The sequence below is a fragment of the Sinocyclocheilus anshuiensis genome, unplaced genomic scaffold, assembly GCF_001515605.1.
Source record: "Sinocyclocheilus anshuiensis isolate Anshui unplaced genomic scaffold, SAMN03320099.WGS_v1.1 scaffold932, whole genome shotgun sequence".
Classification (NCBI taxonomy): domain Eukaryota; kingdom Metazoa; phylum Chordata; class Actinopteri; order Cypriniformes; family Cyprinidae; genus Sinocyclocheilus; species Sinocyclocheilus anshuiensis.
This window is the reverse complement of record NW_015552597.1, coordinates 127,871-151,132: the sequence shown is the minus strand read 5'-3', so window position 1 is coordinate 151,132 and position 23,262 is coordinate 127,871. Positions and strand designations below refer to the sequence as shown.

Sequence of the window (23,262 nt, the reverse complement as noted above, 5' to 3'; positions counted from 1 at the left end):
TGTGTGTGTGTGTGTGTGTGTGTGTGTGTGTGTGTGTGTGTGTGTGTGTGTGTGTGTGTGTGTGTGTTTAGATTCTACATCATTTTACATACAACTTATTGAATGCAAGAACATAAATAAGGTGACTGAGGAGAGAGGGCAGAGCGAGCGAGGAAAGACCAAAATGACAGGGAGTTTAGTGCCGAATCCTTTTAGTAGACCACTGACACATGAATGAGGGGAGAGTGAGAGAAAGAGAGAAAAAGGTAGACAGCCAATTTGGGAGTAATGCAACTAAAAACAGACAAGTGTAATTTCATCCATCTGGACAAATGTGTAAAAGTGCTCCTCAGAACATTCCCCATGATTCCCCCTGATTGATCTTCCCCTGGACTGAAACACCTATTATTAGCCACGAGCCTAATAGCACCAGGATGGCTTGCTGCTCTCCTAGAGGCCAATTCTCTGGTCATATCTCACTCACTGCAGCTGTAGAAACCGAACATGTGTGACTGAGAGAGACGAGAGGAGGCACTGGACAGAGAGAGACGACAGGATGTGTGGATGAGGTCCTTCATATTCAGTCTAAAGCACACGGTGTCAAACAAAACAATAACATTTTCATCCATGTTTCCATTGTTATTTAGGAAGAGCATTTGTACACCCACCTGAAAAGATGCATTTTTTTGTGCTGCTGAAACAAAACAATGGCTTGTGTACAATCAAATCCTCACAGATATTTTAAATATATCATAGTTTAAAGCTACATTTTTACTCTGAAAGAAATGTTTATTGAAGGCCACAGCTGTGAAACATCAAACGATGCAGGTTTTGCTTGAATATTCAAGAGACTCCACAAACACTCGCCTTCTCCCTGCGTTGGTCTGCTGGCTTTCGGAAAAGAAGGAAAGCTGTTGAGGCAAGCATGAGAGCTTATGATTGACGGCTCACCACCCCTGCCATGCCATTTAAACCGCCACATGTCCCGAGTCTGGTGTGATCAGATCCATTTTGATCCACATCCAAACTCGAACAACGTTCCCACTGTCTTTCATCTTTGCTGCTCTATATGGAGATGATTTTCCTCGCTCAGCCCACCCCCAGTTCCCCTCTCAGTCACACACAAATCTACCCCTCATAAAAACATACCTGCATCTCTATTATTTCTATGCCAGCTCCCGTGGAATGTGTGGAAAGCTTCTTCACTGTTGCCTCTCGGATGTTTTGTATGATCATCCTGTAGAATTATTTGACTGTATATTCAGCATTCTTTTGAACACCCTCTCCTTACATTGATTGAATGAGCTCCTTGGTTTAATGCATTTCCAAGAGCAGTTATCACTGTGATTGCTGGCGTGTGTTTTGGTAGATTGAGAAAAGCCTAAAACGCTTCAAATTGAAATAGCTGTTAAAGTTTATGAAAATAAATGCTAAGGGGATTTTTTTTTTGCACAGCATTAATGTGCTTATATGAGCTTTAACAAAATTTGCTCAGATGATCTTATGAATAAATTCACAGATTAAATGTACACACTATTATGTTTTGTTTGCTTTTTTCTTTATTTTCCTGTATCCTTTTACACTTGTGTATTTAATGTTACTGCACAAAAGGCCTATAGATTAACAGTTTGGTTAATGCTTAGAAAAAAATATTTTCAGTTATTAGATAAGATTTCTTTATTTAATTTAGCCTATGATAATATTTGCAGCATTTAACCTGAAATAAATGGGAAAGATGTTGTCTTCCATTAACCTTATAGCCATTAATCCATCATTACTATGCAAAAACATAGTCAAAAATCCTGAGACTAATGTTTTTGTACCATACACACATTTTTACTTGCACACGCCTAGAGTGTCTGATAAAATATACATTAGTCCTCCCTTTTGACTCAATGTATAATGGACTTGCTTGCTATTTCATTCTTGGAATTTAATTCTCTGCAAATTTTTCAGTAATCTACCACCTTTAAATACTAATAACTAAATTAACCAGCTTGTGTTTTTAAGCATTATTTTTTGGCGGCAAGCCATTCTTTGACTTCACAGCTTCATTAGTGTAACTGTGCAGTCTTTATAGCTCCCGCAGAACCTTTTGTGAGTGAATTTGAAATGTTCTTCATCAGCTAGAAGGTGGAAGTTTGTAGTTTCAGCTAGTCTTTGTATTTGTGATTATTAAGCCATGATCAGGAGCTTGAGAAACGCACACAGCTCCTGCAGACTGGTTTTCATGGCAGGAGAATGAATGTGGTACAAGGCGGTTCTCCAGGTGTGACTTTTTTTCTCTTCTGTTTTTACGCCTCATCAAACTCACTGTTCTTGAGTTTCAGGCAAACAATTATTGTCCGTGCTTCATTGTTTGTGCCACTTCCTCACCTGACCTCAGGAAATTCAGATCATGGAAACTTCTTAAATCACACGCAACATCAGCCCACCTAATGCCAGCACAAAATAGTATAAGCTACAGCATTATTTGAGTAAATACTTAATATTAAATTTAAAGTAATATTCTTTATGTTGTTGTTTGACACTGTAATTCTCAGCTGTATCCAAAAAAATCTAAATATCAGTAAAATTCAATTGTCAATTCAAACAAGCAAATACAATTGCTATGTTTTGTTGTATGGATACATGATTAACACAAAGAAATCGTAACCATGGTCCCTCGAATTAGATTAGCTGGACCAGCTTCAATCAAAGATCAAAATCTATCAGAGCCAGCTAATAGCAATGATTATAAATAATGACTATGGGTGGATAAATAGCTCCGGCAAATGCACTGCAGGGTATAGGCGCTCCAAAAGCTGTGTTCAGACAATGCGGCGCGAATTCAAGGCAAATATATACATACTGCATAACTGGAGAAAATGTTTTACGTACATTATACACGACATTGAGCAGACACCGTCGAGGCAAACCACCTGCCCATGCAAAGATTCATATGCAAAATACTATCCTTCCAAAGGCCACATGATCTCTGTATCACGTAAATATTAATATAGCCATTGATTTTCATCCGCTTTTACAGATCAAAGAGAAATCGGTGGATTAAAAGGTGCTGTGAATGTGAATAAAGAAATGAATGCATGATGTTCTGATAAATTTTCTTACGCACTTCATTTTAATTCTAACTGTACTTAGCGCTGTTTAAAATGTTTCCAGTTATGGTTGTGACGCGTATATTTCAGGATTATTTTGTAAAGCAATAGCATCAGTTGTTAACGAGAGTTAAACTGCATTTCGATATCAGCAACAAGAGTATCAGTATCATGATAATCATAATCAGAAAAATACCAAATAAGAATTTATAAGGATTTAGTGTTATTCTTTCATATATATAATTACACACACACACGTAATATTTCGTTTATCGTACATTTTTTTCCGTTTAACCGTTTTTACAGGTTACTACTGCCACACATGAAAACTGAAAATGATAACTGTCATGCTGATCTCCTGCTGTTAATATTTACGAGTTGTCCCGTTTTGGCGAGCAATGACAACTGATTATATGGTCTTGTAAACTTGGGTTTTTTTCACCTGTGAAATGTGTGGACAAGGAGTGTTATTCGTGCATCTTGAACAAGGTCCGTTTTCCTCGCGCTTGTTTACCAAATGCGCGAGTTGTGGTCGGCCACTGCGCGCCCAAATAGCTAACAATAAAGCATGTGTCTGTCATGACACGTAAACCCACTATTCGTTGAGTGTGTTTTCAAACTGTCATAAGTAATATTCTGACAAACTCCTCCCAGAGACTTTATGGATTACAAGTTAAGAGATATTATCAATGCGAGGTGAATGACAAGCCACTTGTCAAAATGATAAAAACAACTAATTTCGTATGAATTTATTTTATTATTGTGCGAGTATAATGAATGTGCAAATATTTAATTTGACCTTAAATATTTCTTTACACTTAAAATAGTGCTATTGTAAACAGTAATATGTGAACAAATATTGCACTGATAAGCAAACGGGAACAAATTACACTTTGCTTTACATTAAGAATGTATTGAAAATGCGTAATTATCTCCCGTGCACATCAGGAGCCCATTACATTTGCAAGTGTTGAATTCAAAGCCTCAGAAAAGCAGCTAACCAAAATTTACAAAATGAAAGGGGGCTCGGCGCAAGGAAAAAAAGTGTATCTTTGTTTGCCCCTCTTTGTTTACCGCGGGATTTTTTTTTCATTTTACTAATTCATTTCAATGGCTTTCAAACTGGAAAATGGAAATGTTGCTCTTGCCCTCTATTTCAGCAGCCGCGTCCTGGCAACAGAGCAATTTTCTATCATCAGGGATAAACGGCATCGAACAGTACATTCGGATAAAAAGCCTGTGATTGCTGGCCTTCCTGTCTGTCATCTCTCTAGAAAATCCTCTCCCCCAGACCTGAGCCGTGTGCTGTCAGAGCTAATAATGTCTTCTATTAAGTCGAAAAAGAACCCCGAAAAATCCCACTGTTCTCAATTGTGCAACATTCTCAAAAGATAAAAGATATTTCAGCAGAGCCTCCTTCATTTAGATGAACTGAAAATTAATGCTCATAAGAGGCAACGTGCGCTTTCTGTGTTGGCTGTAATTTTGCAATGAACATTGAAGTATCCTCTCAGGTCTGTGTACTACACAGTCCTATTTTCTTATCTTCTATCTAGAGAGAAACAAACTTCTTTGTTGTACATTGGGATGAAATATCCGATGCAGAGGCTCAAAGCTAATGCTATATGTGACATTAGGCCTCGCTCTTGTTAATATATGGCCATCAAAAATGGACCGTTATGCTATGATCTTTAGGCCATGGTTACCAAACTGTGACCACTGTTAGTGTAAAGTTACGTGAATCAACCCAGCAGTCAATCAGGAGGAGCTTTTAGCAAGAATGAGGATATGACGCGAGAATTAACAGCTCAAAAACACAATAAGCCTTTCCTATATTTAAATATATAGGCTAGTCTTGCTTTAGGCTAATTGATATACAGTTTCGACATTAATAATCTTCTTTTAATTTTAAAATAATTTAAATGTTTGCCCTTTATCAATCTAAATGTTTAATCGAATTTATGCCTATATTTAACAGGTAACCGATTACATATTTCATATTTCTATGTCTCTGTCTTGTTTGTTTTTATTTTTCTAACACCGTTAGTTTACCGACTCAGTTAAATATTTAGAGAAACAGTCCTGCAATAAAATTAATGATTTAATATGAGCCCTAATGGTAGGGAGGGGTCTGGTGGTATTTGTTCTACTCTCTTGATTTCTATTGTAGTGATCTCCCGCAGAATACCGACAGCTACACTCTTAAAAATAAAGGTGCTTCACGATGCCATAGAAGAACCTTTTTGTCTAAATGGTTCCATAAAGAACTTTTAACATCTGAAGAACCTTTCTGTTTCACAAAGTGTTATTTGGGGCGAAAGAAGGTTCTTCAGACTATAAAAAGGTAAGAAAGAGATGGTTCTTTAAAGAACCTTTGATTGAATGGTTCTTTGTGGAACCAAAAATGGTTCTTCTGTGGCATCGCTTGAAGAACCTGTTAAAGCACCTTTATTTTTAAGAGTGTAGCTGCGCGTGCTATCCATCTGCCTTATGCCTCGCCACTTCCTCTGCTCAGCAGCCATGGAAATCCGTCGACGCCTGCGAGTCTGTGTACAGCCGGTGGGCTTGAGTTCGGGAGAGAGCAGACACGTTCAGCCGCCTCTGCTGGACTGGCAAGTCTGCAATCAAGACGACGGTGTCTTTCCATCCGAGCCGGTCAATATGTCTGTTTTCGGACGAATAACAACAAGATCCTGTGCGCTTTTGGAATGAAGACGATTCCATTTCAAACTATGTGTTAAGGCTCAGATAAGGCTGCATGGATGCATTCGAGCGCCGGCGTGTCCACACAGATCCCCTCTCTTTCTCTTTCTTTTTAACAGATTTGTAATATGATGCTTATGGGTTTACATGCATGCTTTGCTATTATTATATTCTCATAATAATAATAATAATAATGCAACGCAGTTAACAATCACTTTAAAAAGTCACATTTATTTAAAAACATTTAAATAAAACAACTAAATGTATTTATTTATTTTTTTTGGCTATACTAAAGAGTTTGGTTTTTAATTATAATTCAAATTGATTGTGCCGTTTTTGTGTCCAGCAAAATATTTGTAGTTTATCTTTTACTTAAATTTTAACTTGTAACAAAATGCTTAAGGTGTTCTCAAACTCAAAGGCACGCCTATTTTCACTCACATTTTAATTTTTCTATTTCTGCGCGTTTTTATTTTTTCCTCCTTAGGCTATTGGAATACAATTCTCTACACAACACCCTTTACGATAATTCGGCAGCATGTAAATACATTTTTAAGAGTTTAAGAGTTTTAATTGACATACGCAGCCTTTGTACAATATACGTTGAAACATTCACTGGGCTGTACGATTTGTGTCCTCAATTGTCAAAGGTAACTGTCAACGCAGGTGAAGGAAGCCATTTTAAAGGAACCAAACCATGAAGTCTCGATCAATTAAGCACTTAAAATGCCAGCAAGAAAGCATAATTGGAAGATTTGTTTGTACCATGCCAAGGCTATATGTCTCTGGTTTCGCTCTCACTTGCTTGACAAACATTTTCACACTGGTCATGCAGCAGCAATAATCAATCAAATACCTGATCACAACTGTTAACTCATTTGACAATTGCATTTAAGCAAATTATGTCAGATATTTAGAATATTCAGAAGAAACAAAAACATTCACACACTGAGTAAATATTAAATTGTTCAAACGAATGATCTAATGTTCCACGTTTCCTCTTACCTGGCACAATTCCTTTGAACTCTAAATATTTGATATTTTGACTACAAGAAGAAATCCAGAAGCTTTCAGAGCGACCAGCTGCCTTTCTGTCTCTCCCAAATTCAGTCCACCATGGAAAATGGTTATCTACGCCGCTTGTGCAGTCTTAAATCCGGCAACGTAAATAACATCCCTGGTAATAATAGCAAGGTACGCAGTTCTTGTTACAGAAAGGGAGAAAATTGAAACTAAATGCTGCATTTAGGGCTACAATTTTTGATAAGAGGGTAATTGAGGCGACACTGGTGTATAATTAGCGGATAATTTATGCTATATCCACTTTTAATCCACCTCCCAAAATAAACAAGGTCCATAATCATTACAGACGAATTGTTCTTAATTTTATAGCCCCAGTCTGAATACAGTGTAGCGGATAATCAAAGAGGATTTGGATATAACTGATTGCGACCATAATTGCTTTTTCATTACCATTTAAAGTAACTTTATACCATATCATGAGGAAACTCGTTGTCTTTAAAATAAAAATTGAGTGAGATGAGATTAAATAAAGCCTTGCAGTTGTAGGGTATATTTACATCGTGGTTTATAATGTGATCGCCATTTGCCAAACCACAAACTGCACTCGTAATTTGCATATACTTTCAACTGTGACTGGCTCGTGATTACTACAAGGAAAGGCTGTCACTAACCCGGGCCTTTCAGTGACTGGGGCTTGATTAAACTAGACCATATCTGGCGTGTTTAGTAGTTCACGTGAATCCTCTCTGAAGACGCTTAAAACTATGCTTTTTCTATTTTGACATCGCACATTTTCACCTAATATATATTTTTTCTATACTGTAAATCACCGTGTGGTTTTATTTGTGTTGTGTTATTATTTTACTATTGTGGATTCTGCTGTTTTGTAAATGCATTTAGAGATTAACGTTCATATAAAAGTAACTTTGTAGTTGGACACAAGGCAATAAAGTCGCTGTCCTATATCCTGTTCTAACTGAATGGGTTCGATTCATGCAGTGTTGGCGCGGTTTGTAGGCTAAGCGTTATTTGGCACCTCTGCCGCGGTTGCGAACCGCGCGATTAATTACTTCGATGGTAGCGCGCGACATCTGAGTGGGAATTTTGTGAATATCAGAGGGATATCCCAGCATTATTATTCTCCACATCGTTATGGCTACGGTGGGAGCTGTTAAGGTAGGTTAACTCACTGTGAAGTCTCAGCTAAAGCAGAGAACTGATGACGTTAGGTTGAATGACCAATCGGAAGGCGCTGCCCTTTGGAGACAAACCATTTTACTTGTAGTGGCTGCATCAAGTCTGGAAGCAAGGACTCAAATTTAACAGAATCCACCTTAAAATCTCTGCCTTTACTCAAGCCCACCTTCCACCATACCGCGTGAGAATTACAGGACAAAAAAGGATAAAGTGTGGAGGTAATAACGCAATATCTCCTAACCAAGGAGAGAAAGAAACGAACACAACGAAAGGACTCATTTGGACTTCAGAGATAGGGGGTAAGTGCTCTCAAAGCAGAACATTTGATTATGACCATGACTACGATGGCTGACGGTCTGGAGGCTCAAGACTCGTCAAAATCTGCTTTCATGGAGTTTGGACAGCAATCGCACTCACAACAGAGCTCCCCTTCGATGGCCGCCAGCCATTATCCGCTCCACTGTCTCCATTCCGGGTCTCATCATCATCAGCAGCAGCACGACAGCTCTCCGTACTCTGGCTCGAACTCCTATAACAGGTCGCTACCTTACTCCTATGTAAGCCATCCCCACCACAGTTCATACCTGACGTCCTACCACAGTAACGCCAGCGGAACACAGACCAGGTTAGACGCCACAGGTAAGCGTATTTACATGCGTAAACATACAGCTCCGTTTTCATTGCTAACCTAACCAAGGAAAGCTGTACTTCGATAAAATGTAACATGGGACAAGCATTGTAAGTTATTTTTTTAAAGGTCCTTACCCGTTTTCTTTTGTTGTCGCCTAGTTTTGCCCGTCCTATGTCAGCGATAACGGTGTTCTCCTCAAAATGATTTATTGCGTTCCGCCAGTGATTCTACCCACCATTGCAAATTATAATTAGCATCTAATTGTCTCCGTCTCGACATGTCACTACATGCAATTTCCTAAATATGACAGACAATGTAATTATGCTATAGAGTGCTTGAAAGGACATTACAGACTATTTGTGTTGATCAAAAAAATCGCCTTTAAAATTCAATACAGACTTATATTTATGTGCGGGAATCATTCCACAATATTTACCCTTTTCAGAACAGCAGAAAACAACAGTGATTGAAAATGGGGAAATACGTTTCAACGGAAAAGGCAAAAAGATCAGAAAACCGAGGACGATTTATTCCAGTTTGCAGCTCCAGGCACTAAATTACCGTTTCCAGCAGACTCAATACCTGGCGTTACCAGAGCGCGCGGAACTGGCTGCCTCTCTCGGGGTCACACAGACACAGGTGAGATGTGGACTCATTTACATTATCAGTGAACTGTGCTTTTCATTTAGGTTATGTGTTATATTAGATTGTTGTTGTTATTAATAATGTTGGAATGATGGTGTTTTGGAAGTAGATAATAAGCCTACTTTTTTTTCTCACGTTACACTAAATTAGACATCACCTTCACTTAACAATTTAGCAACCTAAGTTTTTTATTTGTTTTCAGGTAAAGATATGGTTTCAAAACAAAAGGTCCAAGTTCAAGAAGTTGTTGAAACAAGGCGGTAACCCTCATGAGAGTGACCCTTTGCCCGGCTCCATCGCCCTGTCCCCGCGCTCTCCAGCCATTCCTCCTATCTGGGACGTCTCAGCCTCCTCTAAAGGAGTAAACATGTCTGCTAACAGCTACATGCCCGGTTACTCACACTGGTACTCGTCGCCTCATCAGGACGCCATGCAGAGATAGGCAACTAACCCTTTTTAGGCCAGAGGCCTTGATGTTGACATCCTGTCTTCGCCCAGTTCACGTGCGCTAGTACGCACGTTGTCATCGGTTTAACGCCTATTAAGGCGACGAATTATTTTGAAGGATGAAGACATTTGATGTGGTGAAGGTCGACAATGGAACTAACTGTTAGTAGCATCATAAACGGATTGATTCAAAAAATCTGTTCTTACGTTTGACTGTAATCAAACACACTCATCGCCAACATGAAATTGGAACAGGAAGCGAAACGTCATATCACGCGCTTGAGTCGCATTTGAAAACGAACTCAAACCTCTTGCGTAGATGGTTCTGATCATGCAAAAGCAAACAATTTGATTGTAAATATATTGTCCGATTTTAGTTGTTAAAAACTTTTTATGTTTTGTCATAAATGGAGTAAACATGACTTCAAGTAACGTGTTGTGCCTTTTTTCTCTTAAAAACCATATGAAACAGGCTTTTTAGAATCAGCTATGAATTTGATTATTGGAATAATCTGCATTGAATAAATAATTTCTTTATAAAACATATAAAAGTAGGACCTATAAACAACGTGCACAGTAAAATGTAAATAATTACCACCACATTATGAATTTTTTCTCATGCTGGAAAGCTATCTGAAGCAATAACAAAATAGCTTACCCGAGTTGATGGTTGGTGGAAAGTGTTTTTCCTACAGAATAGAGCTGCATCTTGTCCATCTTGTCATTCTCTAGCTCAATTATTAAGGTATTGACAAAATGTTTTTCCCCTTTCTCCCTGCCCTGATCTGCGAGACGCTGAATGCCTTTCGCCACAGGATCGATCCTGAACAAAGCATCCAGCTGCAGTCTCGTTCAATATGAAGGAGATATTTGGGACAATTTATGGGTTTTATCCAAGAGAGGTTTTTTTTTTCCATTCTCATAAATGCAGACATAATTAGGGTAATTTTTGATATAGCCCGCTGATTACAGCGTTTTTACCGTCAAAGATAATTACCTGTAATTTTCTACCACTTTTAATACTAAAAGGCAGCTTTATTTGGATTTGAAGTGGCGAAGACGAAACAAAAGATTAAATTATTCGGTTATTCATGTACAAATTGCCGAGGAGAGTGAACGATTGGGATATTATCTAAAATTACAATGTTGAATAGGGAGACGAGAAGCCCCTGCAGCTGTCAAATCGTGGATGCCCCAGCCGCAGAAAATGGGGCTTGATTTTCTAAAAAGGTTCCCTCATCAACGGATTGGGATGGTTCAGTTTGTAGGCTAAGCGTTATTTGGCACCTCTGCCGCGGTTACGAACCACGCGATTAATTACTTCGATGGCAGCGCGCGACATTGTCTCAGGAGTCGCGTATCTGAGTGGGAATGTTGTGAATTTCAGAGGGATATCCCAGCATTATTATTCTCCACATGGTTATGGCTACGGTGGGAGCTGTTAAGGTAGGTTAACTCGCTGTGAAGTCTCAGCTAAAGCAGAGAACTGATGACGTTAGGTTGAATGACCAATCGGAAGGCGCTGCCCTTTGGAGACAAACCATTTTACTTGTAGTAGCTGCATCAAGTCTGGAAGCAAGGACTCAAATTTAACAGAATCCACCTTAAAATCTCTGCCTTTACTCAAGCCCACCTTCCACCATACCGCGTGAGAATTACAGGACAAAAAAGGATAAAGTGTGGAGGTAATAACGCAATATCTCCTAACCAAGGAGAGAAAGAAACGAACACAACGAAAGGACTCATTTGGACTTCAGAGATAGGGGGTAAGTGCTCTCAAAGCAGAACATTTGATTATGACCATGACTACGATGGCTGACGGTCTGGAGGCTCAAGACTCGTCAAAATCTGCTTTCATGGAGTTTGGACAGCAATCGCACTCACAACAGAGCTCCCCGTCGATGGCCGCCAGCCATTATCCGCTCCACTGTCTCCATTCCGCGTCTCATCAGCAGCAGCAGCACGACAGCTCTCCGTACTCCGGCTCGAACTCCTATAACAGGTCGCTACCTTACTCCTATGTAAGCCATCCCCACCACAGTCCATACCTGCCGTCCTACCACAGTAACGCCAGCGGAGCACAGACCAGGTTAGACGCCACAGGTAAGCGTATTTACATGCGTAAACATACAGCTCCGTTTTCATTGCTAACCTAACCAAGGAAAGCTGTACTTCGATAAAATGTAACATGGGACAAGCATTGTAAGTTATTTTTTTAAAGGTCCTTACCCGTTTTCTTTTGTTGTCGCCTAGTTTTGCCCGTCCTATGTCAGCGATAACGGTGTTCTCCTCAAAATGATTTATTGCGTTCCGCCAGTGATTCTACCCACCATTGCAAATTATAATTAGCATCTAATTGTCTCCGTCTCGACATGTCACTACATGCAATTTCCTAAATATGACAGACAATGTAATTATGCTATAGAGTGCTTGAAAGGACATTACAGACTATTTGTGTTGATCAAAAAAATCGCCTTTAAAATTCAATACAGACTTATATTTATGTGCGGGAATCATTCCACAATATTTACCCTTTTCAGAACAGCAGAAAACAACAGTGATTGAAAATGGGGAAATACGTTTCAACGGAAAAGGCAAAAAGATCAGAAAACCGAGGACGATTTATTCCAGTTTGCAGCTCCAGGCACTAAATCACCGTTTCCAGCAGACTCAATACCTGGCGCTACCAGAGCGCGCGGAACTGGCTGCCTCTCTCGGGCTCACACAGACGCAGGTGAGATGTGGACTCATTTACATTATTAGTTTATTGTGTTGCTCATTTAGGTTGAGTATTATATCTTGATTGTTGTTATTGATAATGGTGGAATAATGGTGTTTTGGAAGCAGGCTGTATAATACGTTTGTTTATTTTTTACCCTGACAAAAATAAAATATCATGTTACACTAAATTAGACATCACCTTAACTTAACAATTTAGCAACCTAAATTTTTTTTATTTGTCTTTCAGGTAAAGATATGGTTTCAAAACAAAAGGTCCAAGTTCAAGAAGTTGTTGAAACAAGGCGGTAACCCTCACGAGAGTGACCCTTTGCCCGGCTCCATCGCCCTGTCCCCGCGCTCTCCAGCCATTCCTCCTATCTGGGACGTCTCAGCCTCCTCTAAAGGAGTAAACATGTCTGCTAACAGCTACATGCCCGGTTACTCACACTGGTACTCGTCGCCTCATCAGGACGCCATGCAGAGATAGGCAACTAACCCTTTTTAGGCCAGAGGCCTTGATGTTGACATCCTGTCTTCGCCCAGTTCACGTGCGCTAGTACGCACGTTGTCATCGGTTTAACGCCTATTAAGGCGACGAATTATTTTGAAGGATGAAGACATTTGATGTGGTGAAGGTCGACAATGGAACTAACTGTTAGTAGCATCATAAACGGATTGATTCAAAAAATCTGTTCTTACGTTTGACTGTAATCAAACACACTCATCGCCAACATGAAATTGGAACAGGAAGCGAAACGTCATATCACGCGCTTGAGTCGCATTTGAAAACGAACTCAAACCTCTTGCGTAGATGGTTCTGATCATGCAAAAGCAAACAATTTGATTGTAAATATATTGTCCGATTTTAGTTGTTAACTTTTTATGTTTTGTCATAAATGGAGTAAACATGACTTCAAGTATCGTGTCGTGCCTTTTTTTATTTTGGAGACATTATGAAACAGACTTTTTAGAATCAGTTATGAATTTGATTATTGGAATAATCTGCATTGAATAAATAATTTCTTTATAAAACATATAAAAGTAGGACCTATAAACAACGTGCACAGTAAAATGTAAATAATTACCACCACATTATGAATTTTTTCTCATGCTGGAAAGCTATCTGAAGCAATAACAAAATAGCTTACCCGAGTTGATGGTTGGTGGAAAGTGTTTTTCCTACAGAATAGAGCTGCATCTTGTCCATCTTGTCATTCTCTAGCTCAATTATTAAGGTATTGACAAAATGTTTTTCCCCTTTCTCCCTGCCCTGATCTGCGAGACGCTGAATGCCTTTCGCCACAGGATCGATCCTGAACAAAGCATCCAGCTGCAGTCTCGTTCAATATGAAGGAGATATTTGGGACAATTTATGGGTTTTATCCAAGAGAGGTTTTTTTTTTCCATTCTCATAAATGCAGACATAATTAGGGTAATTTTTGATATAGCCCGCTGATTACAGCGTTTTTACCGTCAAAGATAATTACCTGTAATTTTCTACCACTTTTAATACTAAAAGGCAGCTTTATTTGGATTTGAAGTGGCGAAGACGAAACAAAAGATTAAATTATTCGGTTATTCATGTACAAATTGCCGAGGAGAGTGAACGATTGGGATATTATCTAAAATTACAATGTTGAATAGGGAGACGAGAAGCCCCTGCAGCTGTCAAATCGTGGATGCCCCAGCCGCAGAAAATGGGGCTTGATTTTCTAAAAAGGTTCCCTCATCAACGGATTGGGATGGTTCATTTAAATGTTTGCTCTGCCTATAGGAACATAACATATATGTTGAAATAGGAACTGTCAAAAACACGTTTGTCACTGGTTTCAGATGCACACAGTAATGTCTTCAAAATATAGCCTACACTGAGATTTTTTGCAACCTAAAATACTACACCTGAATTTTATTTGGTTGAATCGCAACTGATTACGCATAATAATAAAAACAAAATATGTTCGTGAGAGTTAAGGGCCCCTACATATAGAGGGCCCCTGACAGACACGGACAGACAGACAGCCGTGGATACCGAAATGCACGAGGCTAACAATACTTAGAATTAATCTAAGAATTGTGAGAAAGCACTATTATACAAGAATATGTGTGCGCAAGTGAAAGAAAGAGATATATAAATCATTACCAATATAAATCATGACCGGTTTACTACATCCCAGCGTTCGTGGGTCACACGTTTTCATGTAAAATAGCATGGCTTTCCCAACAAGTCAAACTGCAGATTATAACAATGCCCACCCATCAGCGACACTCAGATCAGCCAACAACAAAACAACATGGTAATAGAGCAACACTTACCTTCGATACATTTATTGTTTGGCATATATCAAAATCTCTGGTTTCAATGTTTCAATAAAGATACCGTTGTGAAAGCGGACGCTCCTGTGTACCGCTTGTGTTGAGTAAGCAAATCCAGGTGTGAAAGTGTTTGCACACCCCGACACCTCTTATATATTGCCTGCAAAAATTAGCCGTTATTACTGTCACTGTTTAGTGATGGTGAGCTAGCGAAAAAAAAACCTTCTGCAATCAAGATCCAGGCGCATCTTTGCAAATTATAGATAATTGTAAATGTCCAGATTATGATAATGGAGCTAATCCTGGTGGAAGTATAATTATTGTTGAGTGTTACAGTTGAGGGTGTCCAGTAAAGCTTATTTATACACGGTTTGCAGTGAATTCGTAGAGTGGAAAATGTTCAGTTGGAATTTAACAAGGCTCTCGATATAATGGCATGGGATATAGTGTGTTTGTGTACGTGAAATAGGAAGAGAGGCAAAGTGTTAGAGTTGATGGCGCGTGTGTTTTGAGCGTGAACGCAACGTCTGCTTGGGAGGGGGGTGAGGGATATAAACAATGCATAAGCCTATTAGTACATACTACTATATTCTCATAATTATGTCATGGCTTTCTATTGGGTATATTCGTCACGATGACTTGGTGTTTATATAGGCTTTCAAATAAAACCATAAAAAATATGCCTATAGCGTAGCCTATTTAATAGATTTACTTTTTGTTTTAGGTAGCATATGTTAAGCATCATTTTAGTGTTCAAAACATGGCAAGGAGGCCTAGCAATTCTATTCTGGTGTTATGGAGAAAAATCGGACTTCAGTCATATTTTTTTACGGATGTGTATTTTGAATACTGAAACGATTGCCGATGACTTGAGGAAATAGCCTATAATAGGCCTAAATAGCCACGAAGTATTTCGCTGGGCCGATTTTTTAAAATGTATTATTATTAATTTGGTTTTACAATATTATCTGCATAGTCAACAAAGAAAATCTCAAATTAAGCCATGCCCCGGTGGCCTTTTTTCACGATTGATCGTGGCAGTCAGCTGTAGAAATGTTAGCACCGGTTTTAATGAGATGTTCAGCATTTTTCCAGGAGGAGGATCTGCCAGGGCTGGGTTGTGGTCGCTGGAGCCGGGTTGCCCCCACAGGCATGCGGACTGCCTCAGATCTCCGTGCCGTCCCTTCGCCACCTCGCTACAATTCAAAGCCCACTAATTGTAAGGAACACAAAGACAGCAAGGCAGAGCACACTGTTTGCCAGACTAAATTTTTCGTTCGTCAGGGGTTGTTTTAATCAAGACGAAGATCAAACATTCAGTCCTACTAACGTAAAAAAACAATATAAAAACGATTTATTTATTTGGAATTAGCTAATAATAATAGTAGGCCTAACCACCAAATACACTCCTTTAAAATATTACATTTAATTATTAACTGAAGACCAAATCCGAGGGAAATCCTATTGTTTTTTTTTAATTAGACTGTAGAAATGTTATCTTTTTCTTTGCCATAAAATAGTGACTCAGCCCACAACACACGATCCCAAAATGTTAATACAATATCATTTCCTCAAATTCCATTTAACATTTCTTTTTTTATAGGCCCGCAAAGTTGAAGTCCCTTTACCAATCACAGAAAAGTCGAGCAAACAGCATATCACAAAGATTCTAATGCCAAACAAAGTGCTCGGTGCATTGATCTGTTTTAAGTTATAAATTAACTTAAAGAAGACAAAATGTTTGATAATTAAAGAAAAACACATTTATTTGGGGTTGTCCTTAATGTTTTGGCACATCGTCGGATGTACGCCTTGAGGTCAAAATTCAAGGCACCATTCAGAATGTTTGGGTTCGTTGTCCATTTAAAACATTTAATAATTCTTCAAAATGCAATAAATTACATGCACACAATTTACACATTATACACGTTCTTCTAGGACTGCCATATCGATACATTGCATATTCCTCAAAAAAAAAAAAATGTTAACACCAGTCCAATATAGGCCTACAACAAAATAATAAACAAATTTCAGTACAACGTTCCTGATCCGAGTGCCAACGAGTGCTGTAACGTGCCGGGTGCCTGAAGGTGAGAATTCATTGCCCCGGTGGAGGAATACCAGGACGAGCTGGCGCTTTCCAGAAACGTGGATGTCGGTGTGTTAATATTTTGCGGCTGATGGTGATGTCTCTGAGGACCATGTGAGTCCCAGACCGCGGGAGACTGCGGTGAATTACACGCCATCGGGTCGCTGGAGCTCGGACTGTGTTCTGGAGGCAGTTCGCCGTTTTTCATGATCTTCTTTAGTTTTGATCTCTTGTTCTGGAACCAAATTTTCACCTGTGAAGAAACAAAAGGGTTTATGAGATTCTGAGGGCAAATTCCTGAATAAAGCACAATGGCTGTTTCTGCCAGATTTATACTCCTTAAAAAAAAATTATGATGTCGTTAACATCGCGTCGGCCTATTATTTTAACAGCCTTTGAAAAATACTTAAGCCTAAATGTTAAACAAGCGTTTGTGACTCCCAACGTTGCCGCAAGCTCATATCAATATTTTAATTTCAAATATATAGGACTATTATTATTTGAGTAGGCCTATTACATAAAAGACATTACAATAAAATATTGTCGAACCTGTGTCTGTGTGAGTCCCATCGATGCCGCGAGCTCGGCTCTCTCTGGAAGCGCGAGGTATTGCGTGTTCTGAAACCTCCTCTGTAGAGCAGCGAGCTGAAAACTGGAGTAGATGGTGCGGGGCTTCCGGACTTTCTTGGGTTTACCGTTGACCATCCTCACTTCGGGCTCGGCTGTTTCTTTTTCTAACGGGTGAACAAATATTAGATGAATACATGGGGATAGAAAAGCACTCCCTTGATTGTTGGTAATTTTTTGCAGTGATTTAGCCTATGTCAAGTGTCGTATAGTGCTTTCAAATTGCTACTCGCATAAAGTCATTGAGACATTTGATTGTCAGAGAATAATTTCTTAAATATTTACGCATTTGAAATGCTTCTATTTTCTATGTAATCTATATTTTTACGCATGTAGTGTTTTGTAAATGTATATATATAAAACATAGTAAATCGTTAAAGAACCCATTTCGAATTAGATGCAATGCTACAGCAGTTTAAAATTTCGTCCAAATTAGTTACAAAATTCAGACCTTATAATAAAAAACAACTGTAATACCCTGGTTATATAATATGTTCAGCAATAATGCTCAACCATGATAATGTTTATTATGTATAATCATAATAATAATAAACAATAATTATTATAAAAATAACAATAATTGAAAAAATGATACAATAACTAACCTTGCGGGCTCGGTTGTGACTGCACCCTATTATATGTTCCGGCATATTGGTGATATGCTGCAGAGTATGAGCCGTAATCAGGGTAGGATTTTGCAGGGTAATTTCCAGAAGATCCATTGACTCCGTGGTATTGGTACTGATAGGCATTAAGAGGTTTTCCATACGTGCCCGCGTTCGGTGAACAATAGCCATGATGAACTCCTGCAGCAGGGCTGTAATAGCCAGAATCCGTGGCTGTCGACTCCGGTAGGGTTGGAGATTCCTGAGATGGATGATGCATCGTGGAGAGCTGAAAAGGGTTTAGAAAATCTGCAGGTTTAATACTCGGGATCTTTCTGTCGAATACTCCAGTCATAGTTTGGATAAGACAACGTAAAAAGGCAGCCTAACTCTATAGGGGTCCACAGAGTCTACACTAACATTGTGTGTGCAAGCGTCTCTCTTGAAGACTGCTTTAAGCCCCGCAGCAAAGACTTGGTTAAATCCTAAATTGCGGTGTTACGCACTGCAGGGAGGATCTAGTGCCATTGGCCAAAGAGCGCAGCAGACGGCAGTTACTCCCCAACTCGTTCAACCAGTTTCAGAAGAACGAAAAACTTAATAGAGGTATTTATGGTATGTTTACAAACAAATTGAAAGGGAAATGGATTATTATTTGATATAAATCCTTCACTGGACGAAGAAGACGGCTGCTGATCTATTCCATGTAAATCTTCCTCTCACCATGTAGCAAAAATGTCTGATTCCTTAAATATGTTTGGAACACGGTACTTTAAAGGCAGATATAATTACATATAGCCTACAGATATTGTTTTGTTTAGTTATATCCTCTCAGACGTTCTACGGATTAAACAGTTTTGTGTGTGTTTGTATAGGATATTCGTCAGTTAATCTACATATTAATTTGCATATTTGCAACCAGAATATGCTCTTATTTTCAGATTACAATAATTTACCATTAAACACTAAATCAAATCATATGATTTGATCTATATGTCCATCTGTGTCAGCAGCGGGTGCTTGAGAATTATTTATGGCAGCAATACATGAAAAGGCCTACTTATAGCATGAGTGTGCCTGATTTCATGATAATGACTCAAATCTGTGCAATATAATTTAACGACTCAAAATTTTGCTAGTTTGTACTATTATTGTTCCTTAAATGTTAATGAAAATCATTGTCTAGCAAGCATTCAGTGAGGTAGTCAGCAATAGTGGTGAAATGGTGCCACCAAGTGGAGATAAATCAATAAACTCATGGTAGTCCGAGTTTCTTTACATCTGTTATCCATCTTCAAACAAGACAATGGCCACTGTAACAGTGCATTAATGCAGGTGTTGACTAGCCATGGGCCTAAATGATGAGGAAAAATGTCTAACCTGACAAACTGACAGTCTAGTAAGAAATCAGTGGTTAGTGGTTTAAGATTTAATCCCCTTGACTGATCATACGATTAAACAATAGGCCTAATGATTCTGTACAATCTAATGAATTATGTTTGACCAAAAAATGTATGAACAAAAACAGTTTGAAGGAGTTTGGTACAACCAAAAAAAAAAAGTAAATAAATCCAATTTACACATTAAAAATTAATTGGTGTAAAGCAAATGTTTCCAAACTCAATAGTTTGGTCTCCATAGTTAATTAAGTATATTTTATGTATACGAATATTTAAAATAAAAGCCTAATATTTGAATGCTTAATCAAATGATAAAAACCAACCCTCGGGGTCAGAAAAAAATGACAAATTTTGTGTCATTGTTTTGTGAAACAAATTTCCCCTATTTAAAATGTGTTTCTGACACTGCCCAGCCTTATTAATAAAAGATGATAAGTTAATAAATCCACAAAATAGGCTACATTGTGTGATACAACAGAATAACACAACTGCGAGAAATAACAAAAAAAAAAACATATACAATATAAATAAATATAACAAAATAAATTTGTTTTTGCAAATTTGCAAAACTTTTCACATTCATATATGCCACAGAAACAAATTCCTCGTATGTGTAAACATACCTGGCAATAAAGCTCATTCTGATTCTGAAATATATATTTTTTAATATTCTCTAAACAAAGCCGGAAATGACGTACCATGACCACCAGTCTTATTTAGACGTTGTTAAATTAAATTTAACGAATGTTTTGATACTGCTTTTGGTACATTTGAATACATACATTAAATAAAACATAAGGCGACGCGGGAGATACCTCACATAAATGCGTCTATGTGCTTTCGCTTTGAAGCAGTGAGAGAGTGTGAGTGTCGGGTAAATAGGCGCTCGTGTGGTGAGGGGGGATGGGATGGGGCCACACAGAGCTCTCGTGCTCCCCTAACTCAGCGCGCTCATTATTCTCACTTTTCTCCTTTATATCGATGCTGTTTTAAAATAAAATTCATCTTTCCCGTTACCGCATGTGTTACGTGGCATCAGAAAAACTAACGGTATCGATCTGCGATTGAATTGTGGTGCAGAAAGCGTTTAAAATGTATCCCGTTGGAGCAGCTGGTGGTGAGTATTATGATTAGCGAGCGTGCTAGCGACGAGATGCTAGCTGAATAAGTGTGGGGTTTTTGTTAAAGATAAAAATGTAGTTTAATATTGTTCGGTTGCACATGACACCAGTGTTCAAATATTTATTTTTAGCTTATAGTACTTTAGTCTTATTTTCCATCCCTGTCGATGGTTTGTTTTGTAGGCCCATTGTTGTTGTTAGCTTGCTAGCTAAGCTTATTGACCTGCTGGCTTTTGAATTTACAGCCGCTTGTTAAACTCCTATGCGCGTCAATCTTAAAAACGTTAACAGCACGTACGTTCTAACTATTTTAGGTTTGGAGATATTGGCGCAGTTTAGAGGTTTCGGTCTAGTTGTTTTATGTGAGTTTTAGACGTTTTAACGTTGGTAGTTTGGCACCAGTTTGACTTTCTCCAGTTAGCCAGGTACTGAAAGCTACTAACTAAAGTTCTAGTTAATAAATTGTTAATTATTCTGCTTCCAAATTTTGCAAATGGTTTCGGTCGATTTGTAACACTTTGTTATATATTTGCACAGTCGCGATGTTCAGCTAAAGTTGACTGTGTCTACCCAAATTATGAATGCAAAATTGTTGTTGTTAGAGTTTATGAGAGGTAATTTTAGTGTGTTATGTATCCTCATTACATTTCAGAAAAAAGTATTGAAACTTTTAAAAACGCAGTTCACACATTTTAAGAAAGACCGTAAAACTACAGAACTTGTTCAAGTCATAAACTTACATGAAGGTACCTTTTGTTAACACTAGTTTTCTGCATTAGTAAACATGAACTTAAAATGAACACTGCTTCTACAGCATTTATTATTCTTAGTCGATGTTAATTTTAACGTCCTCCTAATATAGTTTTAAAATCAAGTTGAATTTAACATTAGTTATTGCACTGTTGTGTTTTATTAACAAACATGAAGGAATGCTGTAAAAAATACTTATAGTTGTTAATTTATGTTAGCAAATTTTAAAGAATGGGACCTTATTGTAAAGTGTTACCACTTAGGTTTCATAAAGTGATGAGTTTGTTGTATTATGTCTTGTTGATATGTGTGAGGCATCTGAAATGGTGATATAAAGAAAAGCAGTTGCTGTAGTTCAAAGAAAAGACATCCTGGTACTTGAGTGTGTGGGAGAGTTTGGCAGGTTGTTGAGTTGCTTGTGTGGTGTTGGTGATAAGGAGGTAAAAGGCCTGTTGCCCAGTGGGATGGGTTCATGTCCCTAGTATCTTCCTGCCGTGTTTTTAGGGTTGATTGATACAATGGGGTGAGACAGTTCATGGAATCTGTCAGTAAAAGACTTCAGATACCCACAGCCTTCTTGTACATTGAATGTTTTTCACACATTTAACACTGTTGCATTAACTTGACCTGTTTTTCCCCCCAAATCAACAACCCTGTGTGTCCCAGTTTTATTGTATGCTAGACATTTGTAATCAACTAAATCTGTCGGATATAAAATCAATTGCTTTCATTTGATCTTATAATTGAATTGTAATTTTACAGTGCTAATCTGGCTTTGCACTGAAAACCTGTTTTCAAGTTATATGGCTGTATTTTCATGATTTTACATATGTTTCTGCACATGATCACTAATGTAGAGGTTTGTTTGAAATAAACCAGTTATTGTGTCTTTTATAGCTGCTGAGCTGTGTCAGGGACAGCAGTCTACAGGGTCAGATGTTTCTGGTAAGCAGCCCAGACTAAGCTGGCCTGTTGAAAGCCTAGCATATATTTTCAGTACTGTTTATCAAGTTGCTTGAAATGTTTAATTAAAGCTTTACACCAAATGAATGATTGTCTTGAAACTTAATTTACTGTTAAGAGCTTTGTTTTGACACTTTTTCTCTAAAACCTTCAGTATTGCTTAGTATTTTTCATTTTCCAGTTGCTGATTGGGTTAGTAGAGTAGTAGATGAGGTTTATTACTTACAGTAGTATCACATACTGTGAAAAAAATAATCCGAAAAAATAGGGCACAATATACCATATTTATTTTAAAGTCCCCCTGTAGTCAAAAATTGTATCCTTTAAAACTCATCTTTGATCATAAAAATTACATATTCAAAAAAAAAAAATTCTTGTGAAAATAATTTTCTCATGCCTTAAAATAGCTTGAATGTAACTCTACACCCTTGCCTCATTTACTATACGCGGATCTATGAATACGCAAATTAGCCCCACCTCCACTCAGTCACACACCAGCCAGCCATGAGCCAGTGCCTCCTGAACTTGTAGTAAACGCGATGCAATGGCAAGTGGAAATATTGGTTTAATTAAGCCATATGTGTTTGAACCAGAAATAAGCTGGTATGCTCAACGTTAAGCAAGGAGACTGATGGCTAACTTCGTGAGGTAACATTATCTGTTTGCGCTGGTTCGTACACAGATAATGACTGATAAAACTGTTTTTACTAGCGGACAACTACAGTGGATACTGTAACATTCGTAAAATTTACTTCCTTGATGTTGTGTCCTCAAAATGCCTTGAAGACTCAAATGCAGCCAAGTTTGTGATTCCAAATCGCGCCCGCGAGAGGTGCGCCTGACTCCGGGCTACTTTTATACTGCTGCCGCGGGTTATTATTCAAGTTAGCGGTTCTAAATACAAATAACTAAGCGCTAACAGCACATGACATCGTGAAAATAGGGGGAAA

The 23,262-nt window shown here is 38.3% G+C and overlaps 4 protein-coding genes across 4 annotated transcripts in view; 3 read left to right on the top strand and 1 right to left on the bottom strand.

Moving 5' to 3' along the window:
• The first annotated feature begins 8,329 nt into the window (after positions 1–8,329).
• On the top strand, positions 8,330–10,051 carry LOC107665660 (homeobox protein Dlx6a-like). Its single transcript, XM_016456637.1, has 3 exons — positions 8,330–8,639; positions 9,077–9,270; positions 9,479–10,051. The coding sequence occupies exons 1-3, from the start codon at positions 8,330–8,332 to the stop codon at positions 9,716–9,718; spliced, it is 744 nt and encodes a 247-aa protein (XP_016312123.1). The 3' UTR covers positions 9,719–10,051.
• A 1,468-nt stretch (positions 10,052–11,519) lies between these two features.
• LOC107665661 (homeobox protein Dlx6a-like) lies at positions 11,520–13,225 on the top strand. The gene is made up of 3 exons (XM_016456638.1): positions 11,520–11,826; positions 12,264–12,457; positions 12,692–13,225. Exons 1-3 carry the CDS (start codon positions 11,520–11,522, stop codon positions 12,929–12,931), a joined length of 741 nt encoding a protein of 246 aa, XP_016312124.1. The 3' UTR covers positions 12,932–13,225.
• A 3,295-nt stretch (positions 13,226–16,520) lies between these two features.
• LOC107665662 (homeobox protein Dlx5a-like) lies at positions 16,521–18,502 on the bottom strand. The gene is made up of 3 exons (XM_016456639.1): positions 18,079–18,502; positions 17,396–17,580; positions 16,521–17,099 (listed from the first exon to the last, which is right to left on the bottom strand). Exons 1-3 carry the CDS (start codon positions 18,431–18,433, stop codon positions 16,788–16,790), a joined length of 852 nt encoding a protein of 283 aa, XP_016312125.1. The 5' UTR covers positions 18,434–18,502; the 3' UTR covers positions 16,521–16,787.
• A 1,803-nt stretch (positions 18,503–20,305) lies between these two features.
• Positions 20,306–23,262, top strand: part of ago2 (argonaute RISC catalytic component 2) — an 11,583-nt gene continuing 8,626 nt past the window's right edge. Inside the window, exons 1-2 of the mRNA XM_016456632.1 lie at positions 20,306–20,595; positions 22,247–22,294. Of these exons, the coding sequence (XP_016312118.1) occupies positions 20,571–20,595; positions 22,247–22,294 (73 nt within the window). The 5' untranslated portion in view covers positions 20,306–20,570. The remainder of the gene's footprint in view (positions 20,596–22,246; positions 22,295–23,262) is intronic.